General features: G+C 37.4%; 1 protein-coding gene across 1 annotated transcript in view; it reads left to right on the top strand.

Annotated features, from left to right (window-relative positions):
• Nucleotides 1-25,668, top strand: part of Abca13 (ATP binding cassette subfamily A member 13) — a 395,335-nt gene that overhangs the window by 359,533 nt on the left and 10,134 nt on the right. The window contains exon 59 of the mRNA XM_069996010.1: nt 686-778. Coding sequence (XP_069852111.1) covers nt 686-778 — 93 coding nt within the window. The remainder of the gene's footprint in view (nt 1-685; nt 779-25,668) is intronic.

Below are 25,668 nucleotides of genomic sequence, written 5' to 3'. Positions count from 1 at the left end.
TGTCTCACCATTCTGTTGTTCCCCTTTTCTTCCCTAATTTAAATAAATGCACATACAATAGCAGGGTAACAAAATCAAATACAGTGACAACAGTGGATATACCATAGGGGGAAGAACATACAAAAGAAACAAAAATTCACATAGTACATTAAAAACAACAACAACAACAAAGAACATCCTCTTGTGGTCCATGTCCATGAACAGAGCTGTTGAGCTGTTCTGCTCATCTGATAAGATTATCCTAGATGTATACTAATTATTGAAAATAAGGGAAACCATGGGACCTATGTTTCTTTGAGTCTGGCTTGCTTCACTTAATATAATTTTTTCCCATCTCCTGTCGTTTTAAGATTTCACTTTTGTCTGCTAGAAAGCATTTTATTTTTTGTCATAAAACATTCACATTTTGGGGTAAGATCATTTCATATTCTTGTGCTATTGTGGAATAGTTCTTTCCCATATGTAATGTTTACTAGTATTCCTGGTACACAGAAATTCTAATGATTATTTTTAAGTTGTGTAATTGACTGGAAACATTTTATTTGGTTGTCACCTGGTGTCTATTTTAATTTAAATATTTTGTGCTCATGATATTTTTGCCTCTATTTCTTTCTAGAGTGTAATTCAAGGGTTTTTTTTTTTAGAACATGGCATATTTTAATATTTTAATTTTCTTTCCTCCCAGCATGGAAGAGTGTGAAGCCCTTTGCACCAGGCTGGCCATAATGGTCGATGGCAAATTTAAGTGTCTTGGCTCCCCTCAACACATTAAAAACAGGTACTCTGAGCTTCCTTTACTCTATAAATACTTCTATCAAGTCACTGGCCTGAGGCAATTATAACTCAAGGTGCTTTAGAAACATCACTTTAGTCTGGAAAATTACTTGTTGACATGTAATAGGAGATAAAATCCCAAAGAAATTAAAGGGAGTATTTACAAAACCATAATAATAAGTAAGTAAAAGATACAGTAATTCTAAGATGGGTTCCATAAAACATTTTGCTTTCTTTCCAGGACATTGTACCTGTGCTAGCATAAGATCATTGCAGGGTGATGATAAAATCAGGATGAGAAATGACTCCTTTATACACAAAATGTCCACATAACCCTCAGCCACAGTGAATTGGTATCCACATTTTATCAAACACTGTCAAGAAATATTAAGAAGCTGACATTTAAGACAAGAAAGAGTGTTGTGATTAGTTTTCATTTGAACTAATGATGTTACTCTTTTTTTTTTTTACTGTAAACATAGTATACAGAGGGGTTACAGTTACATGTGTAAGGTAATGAGTACATTTCCTATGGAGCATTGTTACCTCCTCCTTTGTTTTTCCTCTACCATCCCTTCCTTCCCCAAGTCCCCCTCCCACCCAAGTTGTAAAGTTTGTTTTCTATATAGTGTCATGTACATCTCATTGTTACAATGGATCATCCTGTATCCTTGTTTCAGCATTTTGTTATTTCCCTTCTCCACCGTATTTCACGTCGGTACCCTGAATCAAGATGTTACTCTTATGTTCAAAATCTAGCATATTTCTTCCTGGTTAATTATCCATCCACATCTTTTTACCATTTGTTTTTGGAAGTATAATGCATGATCTTGTTACTAGTTTCTGTGAGCAGTTTTATGTCCTGATTATAACTTCTTGTTTTTGGATTTCCTGAATTATTTTTTAACTTGCTCTAATTTGTTGTTTAGCCATAACTTTTATATAGTTGTTTATGTTGATAATTATATCATTGATTCTTATTTTTTCAGCAGTTTGTGTATGTGTGTATGTTATGCATGCATGTATGTGAGCATGTGCGTGTGTGTGTGTGTGTGTGTGTGTGTGTGTGTGTGTGTGTGTGTGTGTGTGTGTGTGTGTGTGTGTGTGTGTGTCCTGGGACTTGAACTCAGGGCCTGAGCTCTGTCCCTGTACTTTTTCACTCAAAGCTGATGCCCTATCATTTAAACCATAGCTCCACTTCCAGCTCTTTTTATTTTTAGTAGTTTATTGGAGATAAGAATCTCATTGACTTTCCTGCCTGGACTGGCTTTCGAACTGCAGTTCTCAGGCACCTGAGTAGCTCACAAGGGTGAGCCATCAGTGCTTGGCTATTTATTCAACATTTTGAAGTTAGATTTCTCAATTTGAGGTTCATTAGTAAGTATGTGTGTGTGTGTGTGTGTGTTTAGATAGATAGAATTTAAAGTTTTACATTATGGAGAGTATTATTAATATTTTAGATCAAGATGGCATGTGATGCAGTGAACATAGTATTTCCAGTGTCTTAGAGCTAGGCTAGGACTATCCCAGTTACTGTTGCTTGGGAGTTTGAATAACCACTTTCTGGATAAACCTTAGAAAATATTTTTAATAAGTATCATAATAATAATAATAATAACAATATTTCATACTCTCTAACCTTTGTGATTGCTTATTTGAAATTTTATGGTCTATTATATTGCCTATTCTGATTTGTTTTATATATTAATTGTCAGTTGTGTAGTTGGGTAAGTTATGATGAAGTGTAGCTACTTGACTTTCATCAGGCTTACTAAAGTGGATTATAAGTCAGCGAGTCAAGACACCTGCTAGAGTTATTCTGTGGGTGGACTTGGCCCACAGTTTAGAGAGTGTCTGCTTGCCTCTAAGAGTTGGTCACCTAGAAATTGATATATAACATAGTTATATAACCTATATCTATATTATTAGAGCATATGAACTATGTAACTATACTAAGAGCTATCTTTTTGCCAGACACCAGGGGCTCATATCTATAATCCTAGCTACTCGAGAGGCTGAGATTTAAGGATTGTAGTTCAATGCCTATCCAGGTAGACAAATCTGAGAGACCTATTTCCAATTAAGCAGCAAAGAACTCTAAGCGGAGGCATGGCTTGAAGGGTAAATGCCATCCATGAGTGAGAAAGCCAAGTGAGAGCACAATGCTCTGCATTCAAGCTGCCTTGTGAATTATTCACTGCAACAATGAAGTTAATACCGCTTTAAAAGCAATTTATGAAATTTGTATGTTTCTGTAATAAGCAAACTTATAATGACTACAGATGTTTCCATAATATTGTTAGGAAATGAAGGATAGTGTGTGCACTTCTACGTCCAGGAATCAGCAGCAGTGAGCTGCAGCATTATGCAGGCCTTGGTGTGGAGGAGAGATTGCAGGATGACCCTTCCTCCTCCTCTCCAGCCCTCTTGCTCCATGCACATTCACCAAGTACCATAGAAGAAAGTGCTCCTGTAGAAGGGCCTCTGGGGTAGGGACAGGAGTCTCTTCCTTAGAGACTGTCGATAACAACTCTGCAAGTAGTTGTAAGCATTGCCATGGCTGCTGGTGCTGCTTTGGGATAGAAAAGGGACCGCCTCCCTCCTGAGCGTCCTCAATGTGATTCAGTCTTGTGTCCTGCCTCTAGAAATTCAGCGTAGATGGATTCAGTGGGGACTCTGAGTGCTGTGTGCTGAGGACCCTGCTAGGCTCCTGCAGATAGCGACATTGGAGCAGAAGCAAGAGCCCTGCTCTGGTTTGCCCAGCATGGCCCACCCACAGTCTCTCTGTCCCTTTTCTCAGCTGTCACCGTGGGCGGCCATGTGAAGGGAATATGGCTGAGCACACTGAGGACAGGCCATAGCCTGGCCATGATTACTGACTGCTTATGTTTGATTGTATGTGACTGGAGTGGCAACTGGTTGACTGGCCATCTCAGTACTAACCCTGGCACATTGCAGGAGCCAAAACAAAGCCCAGGGTTGGTGGCTCACTTCTGTAATTTAGCTACTCAAGGAGGCTGAAATGTGGAGAATCACAGGGGAAGGCCAGACAGACAGAAGCTGTCTCCACTATAACCAGCGGAAAAGCAAGGATGGAGGCATACCTCAAGTTGTTAAATGCCAGCCAACAAGCAAGCTATAAGAGTACAAGGCTTTTTTCTGCGTCTATTGAGATAACCATGTGGTTCTTCACTAGCCATACAACAGACAAGAGTCTCATATCTAAAATATAACTGGAACTCAAAAAATTAAATCCCCCAACAACAAATCCTCAAAGAAACAACTGCCCAATAAATAAGTGGGCTAAAGACTTAAAGACAAACTTCTCTGAAGAGGAAAGAAGGATGGCCAATGGACACATGAAGAAATGCTCGATCTCTCTAGCCATAAAAGAAATGCGAATCAAAACAACATTGACATACCACCTCACTCCAGTTAGAATGGCTATAATCAAGAACTCTAATAACAACAGATACTGGAGGGGATGTGGACAGAAGGGAATTACTTCATTGTTGGTGGGCATGTAAACTTGTTCAACCACTTTGGAAAGTAGTATGGAGGTTCCTCAAAAGACTCCACATAGAGCTCCCCTATGACCCAGCAATCCCACTTTTGGGCATTTACCCAAATGATCACAAACAAGACTATACTAAAGCTACCAGCACAACTATGTTTATTGCAGCATTATTTACCATAGCTAAGATATGGAACCAACCCAGATGCCCCTCAGTAGATGAATGGATCAGGAAAATGTGGTATATATATATATATATACACACACACACACACACACATACACACACACACACACACACACACACACACACACACACACACACACACACACACACACACACACACAAAATGGAATTCTAAGCCTCCATCAGAAAGAATGACATTGCCCCATTTGTTAGGAAATAGAAAGACTTGGAAAAAATTATATTAACTGAAGTAAGCCAGGCCCAAAGAAACATAGGTCCCATGGTTTCCCTTATTTGAAATAACTAGTATATGTCTGAGACAAGAAGAAAAAGTCAGATAAGTTGATGTTAGGTGAAATGAACCCCAAGATAAGGACTCTAATATTTTTTCTTTCTTGCTATTGTTTCTAACATTTTTATAAGATATTTCTTTGTTGCTTTGAATGTCCCTCCCCCACAATATAACTCCTGTTTTCACTATATTTGATGTTGGTATAATTTGTGGAGGGGAAGGGAAAAAACAAATTGTTTAAATATGGATACAGGTGGACCTATTGCAACAATGAGATGTACAAGACGTTATGTCGAAAAATGAACTTTAAGCTGGGCGCTGGTGGCTCACACCTGTAGTCTTAGCTACTCAGGAGGCTGAGATCTGAGAATTGCAGTTCAAAGCCAGCCTGGGCAAGAAAGTCCGTTGGATTCTTATCTCCAATAAACCACTAGACAACTTGAAGTGGTGCTGTGGCTCAAGCTGTATAGCACTCGCCTTGAGCTGAAGAGCGCAGGGAAAGCACCCAAGCCCAGAGTTCAAGCACCACAACCGACCAAAAAAAAAAAAAAAGGAAAAACAAACCTTACAACTTTGGCTAGGGGGGTGGGGTGGGGTGGGAAAGGGGGGAACAGAGCAGGGGGAGTTGGAGGGGGAGGATGTGAAGGGATGGGAAGGGGAAACAAAGGAGGAGGCAACAATGCTTGATAAGAAATGTACTCATTACCTTGCCCATGTAATTGTAACCCCTCTGTACAGTATTTTCACAATAATAATAATGATAATAAAAAGAGTACAAGACTTTAAGCCAGGCACCAGTGGCTCAGGCCTGTAATCCTAGCTACTCAGAAGGCTGAGATCTGAGGATCGTGGTTCAAAGACGCCTGGTCAGGAAATTGAGTGAGACTCTTATCTCCAATAAACCACTCAGAAAACTGGAATTGGTGCTGTGGCTCAAGTGCTAGAACGCTAGTCTTGAGCTGAAGAGCTCAAGGACAGTCCCCAGGCCCAGAATTCAAGCTCCACAATTGACAAAAAAAAATAAAAGAAAGAAAAAGAAAAGAGTACAAGGCCTTCGGTACAAATCCCAGAACTGCCATTTTTTTTTTTAAAGTTAGAATCAATTCTTGGAAATGCAAGCAATGACTTGGAACAACAACATGCTGAGAACTCAACTAAGCTTGTAGCTGATGACAGGTTTCAGTAGAGAATTACTGGAATCAATGAGGGTCTTGTAGTTTGAGGCTGATGGAATATGAAAAGAGTCAGAGAGAAAATGACAAAGAAATAGTGAAGGGTTAAGATGAGAGAAGAGCATCTAAGAAGAACACAAGATTGGGGAGAGAGCCTGAGTTTCAAGTGAGACCTAAATGTTGAGATTTTCCATGGGTCAAAGCAGGCTGGGGGCAAGGGTCTGCTCTGAGCTACGTTTGGCTGAGAAATACTTACCTAAAAGAAGTGAAACCAGGAATGTGGACCACAGATGTGGAGTTGTGTCCTTGCTGACTGGAGGGCAAGGAGAGAACTCAGACTTTGCTAAAGGACTTGTGTCCTCCGCCCCCTCCCCCTTCTTGGGTATAATATGTTCTGAATGGAGTATTTTCAACAGGTTATTGGAGTGCTGTTATTGAGTTGGTAGACATTTTGAGGTTTGTCAGTTCATATACTACCGACCACTCAGGGGAGAATTTCAGTAGTGTAGCTCCTTTGGACAGTTAACCTACAGTTTAACAAAATGGATACTAGGAAGCTGGAACATGAGATGTCTGTTCTGGAGGGGTGAGGTTAGTGGGTTGGACAAATAAAGAGAGGAAGGGTGCGAATGCAGCCAGGGAGAATGATGAATGAACATTGATCAGTGAATTGAATGACATTGATCAAGATCCATTGTACTTATAATTGACCTGTGGAATTGAAACCTTTCTGTAAAACTACTTAAAGATACTAGTACTACTAGTAATTAATAATAATAGATTGACTTCCAAAGTACATATACCCAAAGCTCTGTGGACATATCAAGCAAGGGCAGGAGAGATCTTTCTGATGTGAGCCATTCAATCAATTCAGTCAAGCCATTGTTTCCACTCTATAGTGTGTGTCCTCAAGTGATTATTTAGAAATTGGGGAAGGTGGGAATTGAACCCAGCATGCTGGCTCCACCTGTTCTGTAATGTGTATCCTCATGATGAGCCATGTTGAACACAACATGATGTGCGTAGCCTGCTTAGGGAGGAGCTGAGACTCAGGCTTGACTGAGCATTCTGGCACTTTCCCAGAGCCAGAGTAGAGTCATACCAACTAGTTCCCCTGCCAATCCCCTGGTGGATTGTCTTCACTGTTTCAACATTTTCTCCAATCTTATCAAGACTCCATCACTGCATGTTTAATACATAATGTCTGATTTCCTCAGCCAGGAGAAGCTACCTATTAGCCAGATATGATCTTAACAATTTTCTGGTTATTTCTCACCATTTTCTTCCTTTTGTCCTCACTCTGAAAAAGAAATCCCCCCTAAACCATACATCTATTAGATAAAAACACGATCTCCTTCCCTTCTGAGACCTTCAGCAAGTGCTTTTCTGCTCCCACGTTTCCAATTTTGAACACTTTAAAAAAAACTAAATGATGAACTGTATTTATTTGAGTACAACAGCATTAAGGATAGCCACTTAAGCATATTTAATTGCTTTAACATTCATTTTTGTATGTAGTGAGAAACCAGATAAGTCTGGTTATGACATTGATTCAGGGGCTCTAGTTTTTACATTTGGGTTGGTCTCAAAATGGCTGCCACTGCTCCACCCATAGTTATACAGCAGACAGGGGGAGGGAACACAGAAACCCAAAAGGTATACATGCCAGCCATATATCTATTGTTAAATTGTTTCTTCAAACCTAAGCCCATTCAGTAGTTCACACTTCAATTCTATTGATTCCCTCCCTGTGAGCTAATATCAGGTATTTAGACTTTAAGCTGGACCCTTGCTACTTCAATAAAGTTAGGTTTCTGTTCTTGTGGAACATGAAAACTGAATGTTCAGTGAGCTCTCTAAAGTCTGGCTCCTTCGCTTGATTGGGTCATTCTTTCTCTGAGCCTGACTTACTTCACTTAACCTCCAGGTTCATTTTCCTACATATGATGGATGAGTAAAATTCCTTCCTATATGCATGCATATGTATGTGTGTATATACATATATATGTATGTGTGTGTATATACACACACATATATGTATAAATGTATATATGTGTATATATATGTATATACACACATACATATAAATATGTATATACACACATACCACAATGGGCACATTCAGAACCCCCTTTTGAAAGCCAACAACAGCTTCAGGCTACATCTGTTTGCTTTTCTGCCATTTGAACTGACTGAAGAAGGATGCTTAAATCTGTCTAGAGAAAAAGATCTCCCATTCAGGAGGCTGAGACCATAGTCTGAAGCCAGCACAGGCCAAAAAAAGTCCACAAGACTCCATCTCCAAAGCAACCAGTAAAAAGTTGGCCTACGTGAATGGCTCATGTGGTAGAGCACCAGCCTAGCAAGCAAAATGAGCAAGCATGAGTCCCTAAATTTGAAATTGCTACTGCATTTCTTTTGTCTACAAAAAGAACAGATTATGTTATCAAATAATGAGATGGCTTATTAAAAATAAAATAGATAATGTGAAATATTTATGTCCTTTTCACAAATGGAGAAATTTGTACATGTGACTATTTAATAGTATCAGACATATGGAATGATGAGGCTCTGAATTGCTTTTCTTTACATTTTACTTTGTATTTAGGAATCATATACTTCAATTGCTCCTGCTAACTCCCACATTCCCTTAACTAGAGGTAAACTTTATTGAGACAGAGACAGAGAGAAGGAGAGAAAGAGGGAAAGAGAGAGGGAGAGATGTTAACTGGGCCCACATCCTTGGCATGTTCTTACCCCAACTGACATGTGTAATTTGTCATCTCATTTGTTTCCTCACCATTGTGTGGCATGAACAAAAATTAATGTTGTTCTCACATAATTACCCAGGAGGAGATTCTGATTCACACGCCCTTTTCCTGCTGGGTATTTCAGTTGGATGCCTCTGGGCTTGAAAATTCAGATCATGAGCCACCCAGAGCTGTTACTCACAAAAAAGAAAATCTCTGCTCTCATTTTCTAATACTTTCTGTGAGACATAAGCAGACTGTTTTTCACCCAGATTGACAATAGGAAATACAAGTACAGTAACTGCTTCCATTTTATTTATCTATTTATTTATTATTGTTATTATCATTAAGTGGGTGTACAGAGGGATTTCATCTCAGCAGGTCAGCTTGTAAGTACAACACATGTTGATCAATGTCATCCCTTTCATCATTCTCCATATGTCTCCCAATCCCACTTATCCTCTCAAATTCCCTAGTTCTGTTTTCACATATATCTATTGAATATTGTGACTGCATTTGCCCATCATTCCTCTCTCTATTCATCTACTCCCTCTCTATAATTCCCTTCCTACCTTCTTGGTATTCATTTTGCTGAGCTGTGAGCTGTTCAAAGGAGTTACACCATTGAAATATTCCTCAGCACTACTGTACTTTAGTTGGTATGTTTGTGTATATATGCATGACCTTTATTTATATATTGACACATATATATTGATATATGTTTATAATTTAGATCTAACTTTCACATATGAGGGAAAACATATCCTTTGTCTCTCAGAGCTAGACTTACTTCACTTAACATCATTTCCTCCAGGTCCACCCATTTCTTTGGAAATGACATAGTAACATTTTTCCTGTTGGATGAGGAAAATTCCATTATATATGTGTGGAACACATATATGTATATACACACATACATATGTGTATATATGTGTGTAAATACATATGTATTTGTATGTGTATACATTTCTATATCTCCCTATATATAGAGCACATTTTCTTGATCCATTGGTCCATTGGAGGATTGTTTTCATATGTATCCATAACTTGGCTATGGTGAATGGTGGATCTGCTTCTGTTTTAGATGTATGGACTTCTTTGTTAGGGGTTCAGACTAGTGATACCTTTGAAGCCACATGCATTTATTAGGCTCCATTATTAGAGATGACAAAGATGTAATTCCTGAGTTCAAAAAATTCAGAGTATAGCATCAGACAGAAACATACTAAATGAATCAGTGCAGCACAGTGGAAAGAACTCTACTGGACTGGGAAATACAATGCTGTGTGACACACCTCCGTTTAGATCACCAGCCACCACTGCAGTGCTGTGAGCTGACAGAGATGGAGTGGTGAATAAGTATGAGGCTGGCTGGAAATGGGTAAGCCACACCAATAAAACATATGTAATAAAGGCTAGAAGTGCGGTGAGATTGCCTTTAGTGCACATGAGGGTCAGGGCTGGGTAAAGGAAGAGTGCAAATCCAGTGTTTTAAAGGAGAGTTTGGCATGGGCAGGTTCATGGACAAAGAGGCATTTGAGACACAAGGTGTCTGCTAGGGATGTATCAGCCAGAGGGACACAAGAAAATATAACACAAGTTAGGAACAGATTGGCTGAAAATGGGGTAAAGGTTGAATAGCGGGTCATGAACTTCTAGATACATTTTGGATCAACTCCCCAAATGTGAGGTTATAATTCTTGGGTTAAAATATACTGTGGTATAGAAGGAAGCCATGAGAGAAGGAATGGCCTCTTGAAAAGCTGTCTTTGTTCTCTAGCAGGGAGCTAAATAAGGCGAACTCGAGTCAGCTGCTGATAGAGCAGGTGGAGAAGATAACAATGATGTAGGAAACACTGCAGAAAAATATAGGATCAAATAAAAAAGAAACAAGGCATTCTGGGTATTGAGTGTGCTCCCTGGATGCACTAGAAGGCTGTCACCATAAAGAAGGGCTGTTGAGATCTGTCCCTGTGTACTTTCTCTACAGGAGAAAGGAGAGGAAAGGAAAGCCAGAGACTAGGGCGAATTTTGTCATTTTATGACATGGGGATGGGTAGTTGGTCTCATCAAAGTTTTGAACCAACATGTAAAAACTCTGAAGTCAAGTGAACAGAGTTCAGATCCATGTCACTGCATTTGTTTTGATCACTACTTAATAGAGGCTGTTTGACAAATATTTTATAATGCATTTTCCATTTAAACCTCATGACATAAATGGCTACTAGTAGACCACCTTACTATAGGGAAACTGAGACAGATCAAAGTGAGACAGACGGTCCGAAACACAGAGTTGGTATTGAAAAAAAACGACAATTTTAAAGATCAATATCTTTAGGTTAGTAGTAGAAAGGTTAGTAGTAGAAAGGAGTTTTACTATAATATTTATTATAACACTATAAAACTATGTGATATAATTATATACCATAAATAACATTATATAATACATAATATTTTATAACATAACTATATACTACAGTAATATATGTATAATATACCCCAAATAAACTTAACCTCCTTTCTATTTTTCCTTCTTGAAACAATTTCTACAGGTTTCCTTGTTTTATTTTATTTTTGTATACACACTCATACAGAATATTTTCTAGGTTAAATTTTAATTTTTTTCCTAACCACTATCTCTCTAGTCTTTGGTGTCTCCCTCTTATGAATTTTCCAGCGCTTCCCTGGAAACATGCATCTGAGGGTTTATTTCTGCTTTTCAGAGACACAGGAATGTGGTGTATGTCTGCAACCCATCTTCCAGAATAGGTTTCAAAGTACATTTTCTTCACTCCAAGTTTCTTAGAGTGAATCTCACTGTTGCAGTTTCTATTACCTTTGTCTATACTGAAATATGAAGACTGATAAATATTCTGAGCAAACGTATACTTTGGTAACCAGCATGAACTACTGTAAGACAGATTCACAGCCAGACCTCCCTTAGCTACTTCTTTTTTTTTCTCTTGGAAAATAATGTATTTTTTTCTTTTCATTATGATCTTTAAGTGGTTGTACAATGGAGTTGTCATTTAACAAAGCAGTGTATGAATACAATATATCTTGATCAATATCACCCCTCTCAATGTTCCACCCATCCTTCCCCTTCCCTTATTCTTCTTAATTTTGTAGGTTATATGTTGGATTATTGATTCCATTCTCCCACTCTTCTCCTCTTCATTCATTATCCCTTTCCCCTGGACCCTACCCACCCTTTTTGAGTAACCACTTCCTGGTGTTTTATTTGGCTGAACATTGATTTTGACTAAGGAATTACACTATTTGAAATCTCCCTTGAATCTGCCATATTTCAGCTAATTTGTATACACTTATCATCCAACATATTTACTTACAAATTTATAAGCTAAATCTAGCTTCTACATATAAGAGAAAACATGGATCCATCGTCTCTCTCTGGACCTTATTTACTTCACTTAATATAATTTCTTCCAAGTATTTACATTTCTTTACAAATAGTACAATATAATTCTTTCTAATCAATATGTATATATATATATATTATGTATATGTGTGTGTGTATATATATATATATATATGTATGTATATATATATATACATATATATATACATATATATATATGTATATATATATATATGTATATATATATATATATATATATGTGTGTATATCTCCCATTTTCTTTATCCATTTGTCCACCGAGGGTCATCTGGGCTGATTCCATACCTTGGCTATAGTGAATAGTGCTGTAATAAACCTGGTTGTGCTGATGGTTTTTACTGTATTCTGATTTGTAATCTTCTAGATAAATGACTATGAGTAGAATTTCTGGATCACAAGGAGTGCTATGTTTAATTTTTGAGGAACCTCCACACTGCTTTTCAGTCTGGTTGAACAAGTTTGAAAGCATTAATACCCCTTAAATGTAGCCATGTTTTTCTTCAGTGAGAACAATAACACACATTGTGTGGCCTTTCGAAAATAAATGGAAGACTATTCCCAATATATTTCTACCTTAAGGTATTAGGCCTTGTTCCACTGCCAAGTTCTTCCCCCAAAGACACAACGATTTCACTCCTTTGGTTTGCTGCTCAACTGTCATCCTTGCAGAGCTTTCCAGCATCCATTCTACCCATGAAAGAGAAAAGGAAGCCTGCAAGTGAGCTGGCTGGGTGGCCCACAGGAACAGGACCGCATTCCCAGCATTCACTGCTGCTTCATGTGGTCAGAGCAATACAACTGGGGGGATATGAATTTGTAGGGAGGATCCTGTTTTCCTTCTTTCCTTCCCTCCCTCCCTTCCTCCCTTCCTCTCCCTTCCTCCTTTCCTTCCTTCCTTCCTCCTTCCTCACTTGAATGCAGATGTGATGATCAGAAATGAAGCAACCTAATGCCAGATGTTAAAATTGCTGACATCCCTGCTCATTATGGTTTTTCTGCTCCTCCTGAATGTATCTAAACAGACCACAGCACTCCTTATTTTACCTGTCACTCTCTGCCTCTGCCTAAGAACACTGAAGAGGGACCTTTGCTTTCGCTTATTTATGTATTCTTAACGTTTGGGCAGTGCCTGATATATCACAGTGTCTGTGATATACAGACACTGAGTATTTGTTGAACGGAATGAACCTTTGAAGGAACCAGTGTAACGTCCTGCCTTGTGACGGAGCTCCACTTAGTATTAATTCCTTCTGAAGGTGCTATGATTGGATACACTCTCAAAAAGGAACTGGAGGAGGCCCTTGGAAGCCCTTGGGCTCCATCAGCTTCATCTAGCTTAGTGAGCATCCACTGTTAATGATAATAATTTGCCTCTTAGTTAAAGATGTTTACTCAGACCCCATTTATCTCCAGACAAGATGAAGCCTGCTTTGTTTCAAAAACAGTCTGCATTATTCATGCTTACTTGCTGCATTTGCAATCAGGGCTCTGTGTGGCTCTGTCTGTCTGTACTCAACATCTCCATTAACAGAACTATCAGGAATGTGATTGAGGCCTAATTGCTGTCATGGCCTCGGCAATATTTTACTGTCACCTTCTCTGCTGGAAAGCCAAATTTAGTGTAAATGCACCCTGGCCTGCCTAGAATTAATATGTCATACTGATGTCAAAATGGAGCATAGGAGACTTAACTATAAATGTGGCATAGAAACTATTTGACTATGGATTATGATTGGATTGGATTATGATTCCTATTAGTCAGAACTATATTTCATGTTTAAAATGAATCTGAAATAGGACTTGGAAGATGTATTTTCTTTAGGTTCGCATGCCCAAGCTCAAGTTCATTTGCACAGAACTGCATGAGTCCTCAACATTTGTTTGACAGTTTAGATTGTTTACAAGTTTAATGTTTTCCCACTTTAATTAAAAGAATCCTGTGTACCAGTCAAAGTGTGTTACAAAAATTCTGCAAAGTGCATCAAAATTCAGCAGCTTAAAATGATTGTCATTCACCCTCAACAATCTTCAGGGTCCCCGGAGATAGCTAAACAGGCAGGGCTGTTCTACTTGTCACTTATCTTCCTTCTGAAATCAGAGTCTGGAAGATAATGGCACAAAAATCAACAGGTGAAGGTGCACAAAGATGGTTTGCTAGCACATGACACCTATAATGTAACATAACTTTGTCTCCACAAAAAAAGTGTAGGCATGATGTTCCTACACAGTGCAGGAACACCCCTTGATCTTGTGCAAAGGATACGATGTCAGAAGGAACAAATGATTGTCGCTATATTTACATCCTACCAACCTACAACCATCTTGTAAAAAATTTATTAAAACTGTGGCCCATCTTTGCCTTGCCTTTTTAGCAACTTTGTTGAGATAGACTTTATATCTCACAATTCATCTGTACCAAATATATAATTTAATAGTTTTTACTATATTGGATGTATGTATATTCCATAGCTGATTATAGACCATTCTCACCATTTCACATTGAGGCTTATTTCTTCAGCTTTCCCTCCTTTGTGCTCCTATTTGCATGAACCTAAGCTAACCAAGATTGTTTCTTCTGCTAGAGGCTCATCTATCTCTTAATGACAATGCATAAAGTAAATGGAATCAGGTGTGTGTTATTCTGGGAAAGGCTGCTTTGACAAAGCTCGGTAGTTGAAGATGTACCTGTGAAATGGCATGTAACAGTACTTTTTCAGGGAGGGATAATTTGTATTGCATGTGGACATGTTCCCCTTGCTTGTAGTGAAATTGCTGGGTGATGTGGAGACTCTGTGAGGAGCTGCCAGGATGTTCTCCAGATTAGCTGTGTCATCTTACATTCCCATCGTCAGTGTGTGAGAACAGTTTGACACCTCTGTGTCCCTTGTTATTACCTGATTTTTTTTTTCATTAGCGCTCTTAGTAGATGTGAAGGAGGAACACAGTGTGGTTTTGATTTGTGTTTGTCCACTGTTCTTTGAGCATTTTTCATGTGTGAATTGCCATCTTTTTAAAAAAAATGTATTACCTACTTACATACTTAGATCATGTTTATGTTATATTCTCTTAATAATTGAGTTGGAAGACTAATATAAATACATTGACATGGAAAATATATAAAGTAAATAATATAAATATTTTACACAGATGTATTTATATAAATCCCTCTGATACTTTGTAGGTTTATATTATATCCTATGTATCATATTATAGTTTGTAGGATTATGTTATATATATTATGTTAAGTATTATATATTATGTGTACCAAGGTTTAAAGTAAAGGCCTTAGGCTCTCACTTGACTTTCTTGGCTCATGGTTGTGCTCTACTGCTTGAACCATACCTCCAGCCTGGCTCAAACATGGCTTCTTCCTCATTAATTAGTGTCAGTTTCATAGGCTTTTCTGCCTGGACTAGCTTCAAGCTGTGATTCACCAAGTCTCATCCTCTTGAGTAGCTAGGATTGCAGGTGTGAGCCACTGCTGCATAGCATATTATATGTATTTTAAATACATAAATATATTTATGCTTATTAATATAAATTCCATTTGGCATTTATATTTATTTTAGATACAAACTCTTATCAGATTTTTTTTCCACTCTGTGACTTGTTTTTCACACTTTGGAAGCACAAGCATGGTTTTTACTTTGATGAAGTCCAGTGAATCTATTTTTCCTCTCATTTATATTTTTGTGGTCATACCTAAAATCAATTGCAAGTCAAAGTCATGAAAATGTATGTTTATACTTTCTTTTAGAGTTTTGTAGTTTTAGCATTTATATCTAAGTCTTTGATTAACTTTGAGTAAAATTTTGTGTGAAATACAAACTCAGCTTTATTCTTTTTGCATGTGGCTATGTACTTTGCCAATACCCACTTTGGGGAGAAAAGATTATTTTCTCTCTATGAGTGGTATTGACATCCTTGAAAAAAGTAAGTTGACTGTAATCCCCAAGGTTTACATGTGAATTTCCTGTTTTAATCCATCTATTCACATGTGTGTTCCATAGTCACTATGATAGCATCATTATAACTACTGTAATGACTTTGAAGCCCAGTGAATCTAGAAGCTTTATACTTCTTTCTCTAATAGCTTTGGCTAATCTGAATGCCTTGATATTCCATATGAGCTTTAGAGTCAGCCTCAGTTTCCCGAAAGAAATCATCATGATTTCTGACATGGATTGTGTTCAGTCTGTAGATCAGTTTGGAGAGTATTGCCGTGTCAAGAACATGCATTCTTCTAATTCATGAACACAAAAGGTCACCTCATTTACTTAGATGATCTTTAATTTCCTTCAGTACTGTATTTAAAATTTTCATAGCATAAATTTTACACTTCTTTTGTTAATTTATCTATTTTATTTGTTTTATTGGAAAATGTTTTTTTTTTAGTTTAATTTAGGTTAGTCCACAGAAAGTATATAGAAATAGTTAATTTTAGTGTGTGGTACTATATGTTTCAACTTTGCTGAATTTTCTTATTACCTCTAAAATTAGCATATTTCTTGGCATTTTCTTTTTTATTTTAATTAAGTTTTTTATTGAAAATACTGTACAAAGGGGTTACAGTTACATGAGCAAGGTAATGAATACATTTCTTATCCAGCATTGTTGCCTTCTCCTTTGTTTTTCCCCTACCATCCCTTCCCTCCCACCTCCTCAGCTATACCTCCCTACCGCCCACCTCACTCCCTCTCCCTTCCCCCTCCCTGCGGCCTAAATCATAAAGTTCGTTTTTCAACATAGCATCTTGTACATCTCATTGTTGCAATGGGTCAATATGTATCCCTATTTAAACAATTTGTTTCTTGGCATTTTCTGTACATACAATTATGTTATCCATGAACAGAGGGTAGCAGATTTATTTCCCCCTTTCAATATGGATGCCTTTTATTTATTTTTCTTGTCTTATTGCTTCAGCTAGATAGAAGCTAGTAGATTCCCCTTGACCATAGAGGGAAGACTCCAGGATATGCCTGAACCTAGGGATATACAAAACTCTATTATTATATTTTTACTTACACAGACATACTCATGATGAAGTTTAATTAACAAATTAGGAACAGTAAAAATGTCTCCTTCTTTCATCACTCCAGTTCATTTCCTATGTGCTGAGTGGTGGTCCTACTCTGGATAAGGAAGCCTCTGCCTTTAGGTCAGGACACCCTTATCCCATGTGCTCACTGGTATGAGATATCCTCTGTGGAATCAGCTGCTTCACTGAAGCCTTTTACAACTTCCTCTAATAGCCCTTGAAGGACAGTTTTGATTTGATACAGTAACAATATGAATTAGTCAAACTCCTTGGGAGTTTGGTTTAATGGGAATAGTATATCCTATTAGTTTTTCCTTCTAGGAGTAAGAACCTATTTTTCTCCCAAGGTCTACTTGTACATTTATCATAGGCTATACAAATTATCAATACAAACAAATGGCTGTGGATGGCAAATCAGAAGCAGAGGAGAAGTATACACCATGTTCTGTCAGTCATGTACAAATGAGTTTTAAGGCCTGCTAAGTACTAGAATGACTAGAAAGAATGACTAGAAAGCATAAGCAACAGGAGAGTCAATGGGAAAGAAAACAAATTTACCTCATGTCTAGCATGGTATCATTTCCTCCTGTCACACAATCATGCAGAACATTTTGTTTCCAGGTGGTAGTTGACAGCTCTAAGTCTTAGCTCCTCTTTTATTTTCTTGTACTTTGCTGTTGGTTGCTTCTGAATATTTTCTTTCATTTCAGAGATACCCTGGAATCTCAATAGATAAAAGGTGTCTTTTAAAGTTGACACTTGCAAGAGCGATTTTACTCAGTCTGGGCAACTAGGAATTTCATTTTCACATTTCTTTCACTCTTAAAGAGAAAATTGACATGTAAATGTAATGGTTACCTGTGAAGTTAAAATCCTGACATCATGAAATCCATCCGGAGTAACAGCAGACAGCTTATTTTGGAGCATAGAGGGGTTACTAAAGTGTCTTCATTGTTGAAATAAATTGATTTTAATGAAAAGAAGCAAAACAAAATCTCATGCATTTGCACTCTTCCTTATGGAATCTTAAAGAGACTCTAAGAAGCTAAAAAGTGATTTCGCTAAGTTGGCTACTTCTGTTTACTAGAAAGCCATATGCAAAGATCAGTGGAAGGAAGGGAGGGAGGCAAGAAGGCAGGAAGAAGAACTGTACTCAGCATTATTACAGCTTAGCAATCCTACACAACCACCATTGAATCTTAGCAACAGACCATAGGCCCTAATATGAAAATACTACCAAACTCCTATGGATTGCATCTCTCAATTTTAGAAGATGCAGTTCCAGAGGAAGTTTACAATCATGAAGCATTTCCAGCTACATCAGGTCTTTTCACAACACATGCCAGCAGCTGCTGCCACCCAGCTGTTCCCACACCACAGTCCCCTGCAAAGGCAGCATGGGAAGTTTCCATTCTCCTCTTGCTCTTTTCTCTCTGAGCCCATCAGTGTAATTAACAATGTCTCCCCATGGAAGAAACCAAGGACACTTGTTTTGTTTTGGTTTTATGAGAATCTCAAACCAGAAGAAGAAAGCATCATCATTGAAATGATCACCTTTAAAGCTAGTTCACAACCAGCAGTCACCTGCACAGACATGGGAGTTTGCAATAGACACTAAGCAAATACACTTTAATTCATTTCATTATGGATTTTTGCTTCTGTGGGGACATGGTGTTTTAGGAAGATCTCTCATCTAGCCTCTATAGACTTTAGTCAGATCCCATGTGTACCTTGTTTTTAAATCTTTTTTTAAATTAACTTTACATAGTTTTGTATGAAGGAGTTGCCATTTAAGAAAGAAGTTTTTGAATACAATGCATCTTTCTCAGTGTCACCTTTTCCAACATTCTCATCCCCCTTTGAGCTACTCTTCCTTTACTTCTTTTAATCTTGTAGTATAGACAATAAATTCTTTTTAATTTTATTTTATTGTAAAGATGCTGTACAGAGGGTGACAGTTACATGAGTAAGGTAATGAGTACATTTCTGGTTAAGCATTTCCCACCTCACCTTCTCTTCACCCCTCTCCCATTAGACCCATCCCTCCCTACCCCTCTCTGCAAGTACCTGTTTCCTAGTACTTATTTTGTTGAGCTTTGACTTTGTCGTTCTAAGGAATTACATTATTTGAGCTGTCCCTAAGCCTATCATATTTCAGTTAATACATTTGTAACAATTTGCATACCACCCAACGTATTTACTTAGAGATTTATAGGCAAATTCTAGCTACCCTAAAGGAGTGAAAATGTGAAACCTTTGTTTCCCTAGATCTGACTTACTTCACTTAATATAATTATTTCCAAATCTTTCCATTTCCTTACAAATGGTACAATATCATTCTTTGTAACTGATCAACTGATTGGTAAAATGTCACTGTGTATATATACCACATTTTCTTGAACCATTTGTCCATTGAGGATCATTTGGGCTGAGTCTATATCTTGGCTATGGTGAATAGTGCTGCAACAATGATGGTTATGCTGGTGGCTTTACTGTACCTTTGTTTCTGATCTATTGGATAAATGTACAGGAGTCAAATTGCTTAAATATAATCCCATATATCCTAGAAATATACTAGCTATTGCAGATAAGGGGAACCATGGGACCTATGTTCCTTTGAGTGTGGCTTACTTCATTTAATATAATTTTTTCCAAGTCTTTCCATTTCCTAACAACTGGGGCAGTGTCATTCTTTCTGATGGAGGCATAGAATTCATATATATATATATATATATATATATATATATATATATATAAAATATTTTTCTTGATCCATTCATCTACTGAGGGGCATGTGGGTAGGTTCCCTATCTTAGCTATAGTGAATAATGCTGTGATAAACATAATTGTGCTGATAATTTTAGTATAGTCTTGTTTGTGATCGTTTGGGTAAATGCTTAACAAGAGAGGTCAAAATCTATGTACATATGACCACATAACCTGATGCTAAGTGAAATGAACCCCAAGATAGGGACTTGAGATTTTATTTTTCTTGTTTTTCTTTTTAATGTACTTATAATGTACCATGTGATTTTTTTTTTTGTTTCTTTGTTTGTCTTCCCCCATGGTCAGTGTATTTGATTCCAGTGTCCTACATCTTGTATATACATTTTTTCTATTTGGAGATGGGAAGGAAAATAACAAAATGCTGAAATAAGGATACAAGATGACCCATTGTAACAATGAGATGTACATGACACTATGTTGAAAATGAACTTTACAACTTTGGCAGGGGGAGGGAGGAGTTGGGGAGGTGGGGAGGAAAGGGATGGTAGGGGAAAAACAGAGGAGGAGGTAACCATGCTCGATAAGAAATGGACTCATTATCTTGCTCACATAACTGTAACCCCTCTGTACAGTATCTTTACAATAAAATATACATTTAAAAATAATTCCATTTGAACTACAGAAAAAGCAAACTTATCTTGGCAGAGAGCAATTACCTTAAGGAGTAATATCTTTATTACTGTTGAGAAAATAAAGGCAGATTCTCATACATTTCTGGACCATAATGGTGGCAGGAAAGAGGGTGGTCTGCACTTAGGGAAGCTCAGAGAGAAAGCACCCTGAAATGTGGGGATAAGGCCAGGTGGATGGACACTAGAGCTCTCCAATTATGTCCTTCTTCAGCTCCATATTGAAAACACCAGAAAATACTACATTCACAAAATTCCTGAGAAAAATATATTTAGGGAAAGCTCAACTGGACAGACGAGGCTTCTGAGGCCAAAGAGCACACACTCAAGTGAGAACATGCAGGTAGGACAAACAGACACGATGAGAAATTCACAGAACTCTTGAGACAAGAAACTCTGGGCCCTCACTAGTAGGAAATCAGGCACATTTTCCCCAATCCTTCAAAGATAGGAAAGACTCTTGTGATGGCTGAGGAATGAACATGTAGTATTAAGTGGGTGAATCTTTTCAACATGAATCTGAGTCCCTCCAAACATTAATTAAAAGCCAGGTGAACTATGACAAAGAAAATCTGCTTTCCCTCAGTACGGCACAGGAATGTGTAAATTGACATAACTGCCTCTATGCTTTCTCGGTAGACAGTTATATTGGATTGATTACTTGGATGATCAGCATAAAATGGACATAGAGGGATGTTCCTGACAGGTGAAAGCCAGACTCCCACAAGGATGTGGATAAGTAGCTCAGCAAACCCATCTTCAAGGAAACCTGTGACTACTATATAAAAGCTTCCATTTAGAATCTCCGTCTGAAATTCATTTTCAAAGGCTGTGCTTCAACCAAGTCCTCACCATTCAAACCAAGATGTGCTGCTCTCCTCCTATCGCCCAGTTCAGGGGAAGAGAAATTTTACTCTATACAGATGTGTCCAAGAACTCTGGGTCCCTTATCCACCTGCTCACCATGAATGGGCAATCTTTCCCAAAGTAGAAGTATGGCACCATTTCTTTCCCCGCTTCCGGGTATTTTCTGCTAGTGAGTCCAGCTGAGTGGTGACAGCTCCCTTTGGTTCCCAGGCCCACTATACAACCTAGAGACCCTAAACTAGGTGGGAAGTGGGATTCCTGTTTTCCTCACCCCAGATCCCAATGAGAGAAGCAAGCTGAGAAAACCAAAAGGTTCAGCTCTCTCTTCACAGATGTGCACTCAGGTCCTAATGTGGATGTGCCATTCAGAGGTATGGGTCAGGGATCTTGCCTTGGATAAGAAGGAAGCCACTAAAATATACACTGGAACATAATAAATTATACAGGTCTGTAGGTATTCACACACAGTGAGCCCAAAGGAGGATATTCTTAGGAGAGGAACACAAAAGTATATATTAATTAAGTTCCAGGAAATGAAAACAAGAGGTTTTTTCTTTGCTGCTGTTTGTGTTTTCTTTGCCTTTTGTCTGGTTTGTTTATCTGTCTTTGGGAGAGTGAAGTGGAGGGTAAGGTGGGGCATAGAAATGGAGGGATAAAAGATGAACAAACACAACAGTGGTACTCACAAGGCACTATGTGGAAAATGAATTAAACTTGTGAGTAGGGACTGGAGGGAAAAACTGGGAGAGTGAGGGAAGGGGTGACATTATTCAACAAGGAATATACTCTTTATCTTACCTATGTAACTGTAACCCTTCTGTACATTACCATTTTAACATTATAACAATAAAAATGCATGGAAAAAAGAAGGAAGCCACAAAACAGATAACTTCTGATTTCTTCCCATTTGTAGCTGTGAGTAGAGAACTTAAAGCATGAGACTGCTCTCAGTAACAGTGGAAGTTGTGGGGAAAGGCAAATGAAAATAATAGATTTATAAGAGAAATAGGGTAATGATGAGAACCTGCAGAGAGATCTGGGAGAAACCCTCCAGTACTCAGAACAAGTCCTATCACACTGTATTAGAACAAATTCATCGAAGGGGCTTAGATTCCATGGGATCATCTATAAAGCAATTTACTTCCTAATGGAAGCATTGACCAAGCTCTAAAGCATGGATTTGTGTCTGGTGGAATCATTTATGAAAGTAGCTCTTGTCATGTGACCATGGTTCAGACCTGTAAACCTAGCTACTCCAGAGTCTGAAATCTGTGGATTGTGATCCAAAGTCAGAAAGATTCTTGAGACTTATCTATAATTAACCAGAAAAAACTCAGAAGTAGAAGTTTGGCTCAAGTGGTAGAGCACCAGCCTTAAGGGAACTTAAAGCCAAGCCAGAGTGGAAGGCCCAGAGTTCAAGTACCAATACCAGCACAAAGAAGACAGAAACAGAGAAGAAAGAAACAAAGAGAGACAGAGAGAAAGAAAGGAGGGAGGAAAGGAAGGAAGGATAGAAGGAAGGGAGGAAAGGAAGGAAGGAAAGAAAGAAAAGAAAGAAAGAAAGAAAGAAAAAGAAAGAAAGAAAGAAAAAGAAAGAGGGAGAAGGAGGAGGAAAATAGGTCTTTTAGGTGCAGAGAGACTTCATGAAATGATAGGTATTAACATAGATCAAGTTTTTTTGTATTGTTAAGTCCTGTCATCTATCCATTTGATCCTGTAACTTTAGTGACTTACTGAAGCTCTCTTAATTATGATTTCTTCCTCAGAAAAGAATGTTGGACCAGTTGTCTCACACTATTTCCTAAAAATTATTATTTGTTGTTGGTCAGAAGCCTTTTATGTTAATAACTTAGATGTATAACCCTCACAAGCATTCTAAATTGTATATGCAAATGGTAAAAACCACATACATTTTTTTTGCTGTATATCCAATAGTGTTAGGCTTTTAAAAAATTTTATTTTAAAGGTGTTGTTGACTGAGGGGTTACAGTTATGTAAGTAAGGCAGTAAGTACATTTCTTGTTGAACATTGTTATCCCCTCTCTCGTTTTTGTCCCATCCCCCCACCCCAAGTTGTAAAGTTCATTTCCAACATATTGTCTTGTGCATATCACTGTTGCATTTGGTTCACCCTGTGTCCTTTGTCTCACCATTTGGTTATTTCCTTTCCCTTCCCAAATCAGATAAAAACATATATACAAGACATAGGATCAAGATTTTTTGATACAGGTGGACCCATTGCAACAATGAGATGTACAAGTTGTAATGTTGAAAAATGAACTTTACAACTTTGGCCTGGCTGGTGGGGGGGGGGGGGGTGGATGGGAAGGGGAAACAAAGGAGGAGGCTACAATGCTTGATAAGAAATGTATGCATTATCCTGCCCATGTAATTGTAGCCCCCCTGTACAGTATGTTCTCAAATAAAATAAAATACAATTAAAAAAAATAAAAAAATAAAAAAAAGCCAGCAAAAAAAAAAAAAAGAAATATACTCATTACTTGGCCCATATAATTGTAACCCCTCTGTATGGTATTTTCACAATAATTTTTTAAAAGACACAGGGTACCAAAATAAAAAACAGTGACATTGGGGATAAATCAAAGGAAAAGGAAAAAGAAAAAAACAAAAGGAAAAAAGAAGTAACTTCACACAGTACATTAAAAAGAACAGCAGCAGCAGCAACAACAAAACCCTTTTGTTTCCATGTCTTGGAGTTCATTTTGATTAGGATTGTTTTATATGTTCATATGTACATAGCTATTGAGCTATTTTGATCCTCTGCTTAGGACTATCCTAGATATATACTAATTGTTATAAATGAGGAAAACCATGGAGCTTATGTTTCTTTGGATCTGGCTTATTTCACTTAATATGATTTTTTCCCCCAAGTCTTTCCATTTCTTTATGAATGGAGCATTGTCATTCTTTCTGATGGAAGTATAGAATTCCATTGTGTATATAAACTGTACCACATTTTCTTGATCCATTCATCTACTTTATTTTTTAAATCAAAAGAGGATTAAGAGAAAACCAATATCAAGTCTATTTTTCTCCTTAGATAACATTTTAGAATTTCTCCCAAGTTCTTTTCATACAAGTATTTGCTAGATAACATTTTACTGTCCATACTTTCTACTTTGTATTTTGTTCTTAATATTCAAATCATCTCATCATTAAAAATTCTTTATAGATATTTTAGTGACTGAGGCTGGAGTAAACATGCTTGTCATAAATAATAAATTTGTATATTTTAATGTTGAGGGAATTTTTTACAGGTAGGGTTGGTAGTTGTGTGTGTGTGTGTGTGTGTGTGTGTGTGTGTGTGTGTTTAATTTTTTTGGACTAGGGCTTGAACTCAAGGTCTTGTGCTCTCATTTAACTTTTTCACTCATGGCTAGAACTCTACCATTTGAGTCACATCTCCACTTCCAGAGTTTTGCTGGTTTATTGTTCATAGGAATCTCAGTAATTTGTCTGCCTGGCTGGCTTACAAACAAGATTATCTTATCTCAGTCTCCTGGGTAGCTAAGATTATAGGCAAGAGCCACTGGCTCCTAAGGAAGTTATTTTATAAGCAGAGAGCTGTAAACCTAGGATTGTAATGTTTCATAGGTCTCTGAGATAAAGTGATAATTGATTCTTTAGAAATGTTATTTTAGCTGCCTGACCAACTCTGTTTCCTATGCTCTTGAAGTGTCTCTGTTTTTTTAAATATACCTGTAATAGATGGACATTCCATTATGTGTATGCATTGTTCATACTTATAGTTTAACATTTGTCATTTATGATAAGCTTAATATTTGTAATATTAGAAGGTTCCATCTCAAAAAGTTGTCAAATATTTCCTATGAGCAGATAATCTTTGTGTCACTGCTGACTATACAAATGAAGTAAACATAAAGGAATATTTTGAAATGTTGGATAAATGACTATTTTGAAGCTGTTAATTCTTAGTACAGAGATTAAATAAATCATTCATAAGATTTAGATAATTGTTATAAATATATCATGTATGAGAAAGTAAAGCTAATATGGATGCTTGTTTAATTGAGAAAGTTTACATTTTACAGAAATTTTCTTAATTGTTGAGTAGACATACACTTATAACTGGATGTCCAGACATCTTATTGAATAAACTAGAAAGAGCCTAAGCAATTTGTCAGTCTGTTTGGGGAATATTTTTCTCTTGAAGTTTTAAAAATATATAATTTTAAGAATGATATATCCTTAAAATGTA

The sequence above is a fragment of the Dipodomys merriami genome, unplaced genomic scaffold, assembly GCF_024711535.1.
Source record: "Dipodomys merriami isolate MVZ:Mamm:240054 unplaced genomic scaffold, mDipMer1.0.p SCAF_5, whole genome shotgun sequence".
NCBI classification, from domain to species: Eukaryota; Metazoa; Chordata; class Mammalia; order Rodentia; family Heteromyidae; genus Dipodomys; species Dipodomys merriami.
Note: the sequence above shows the minus strand (reverse complement) of the source record. Positions and strands in the feature narration are given on the sequence as shown.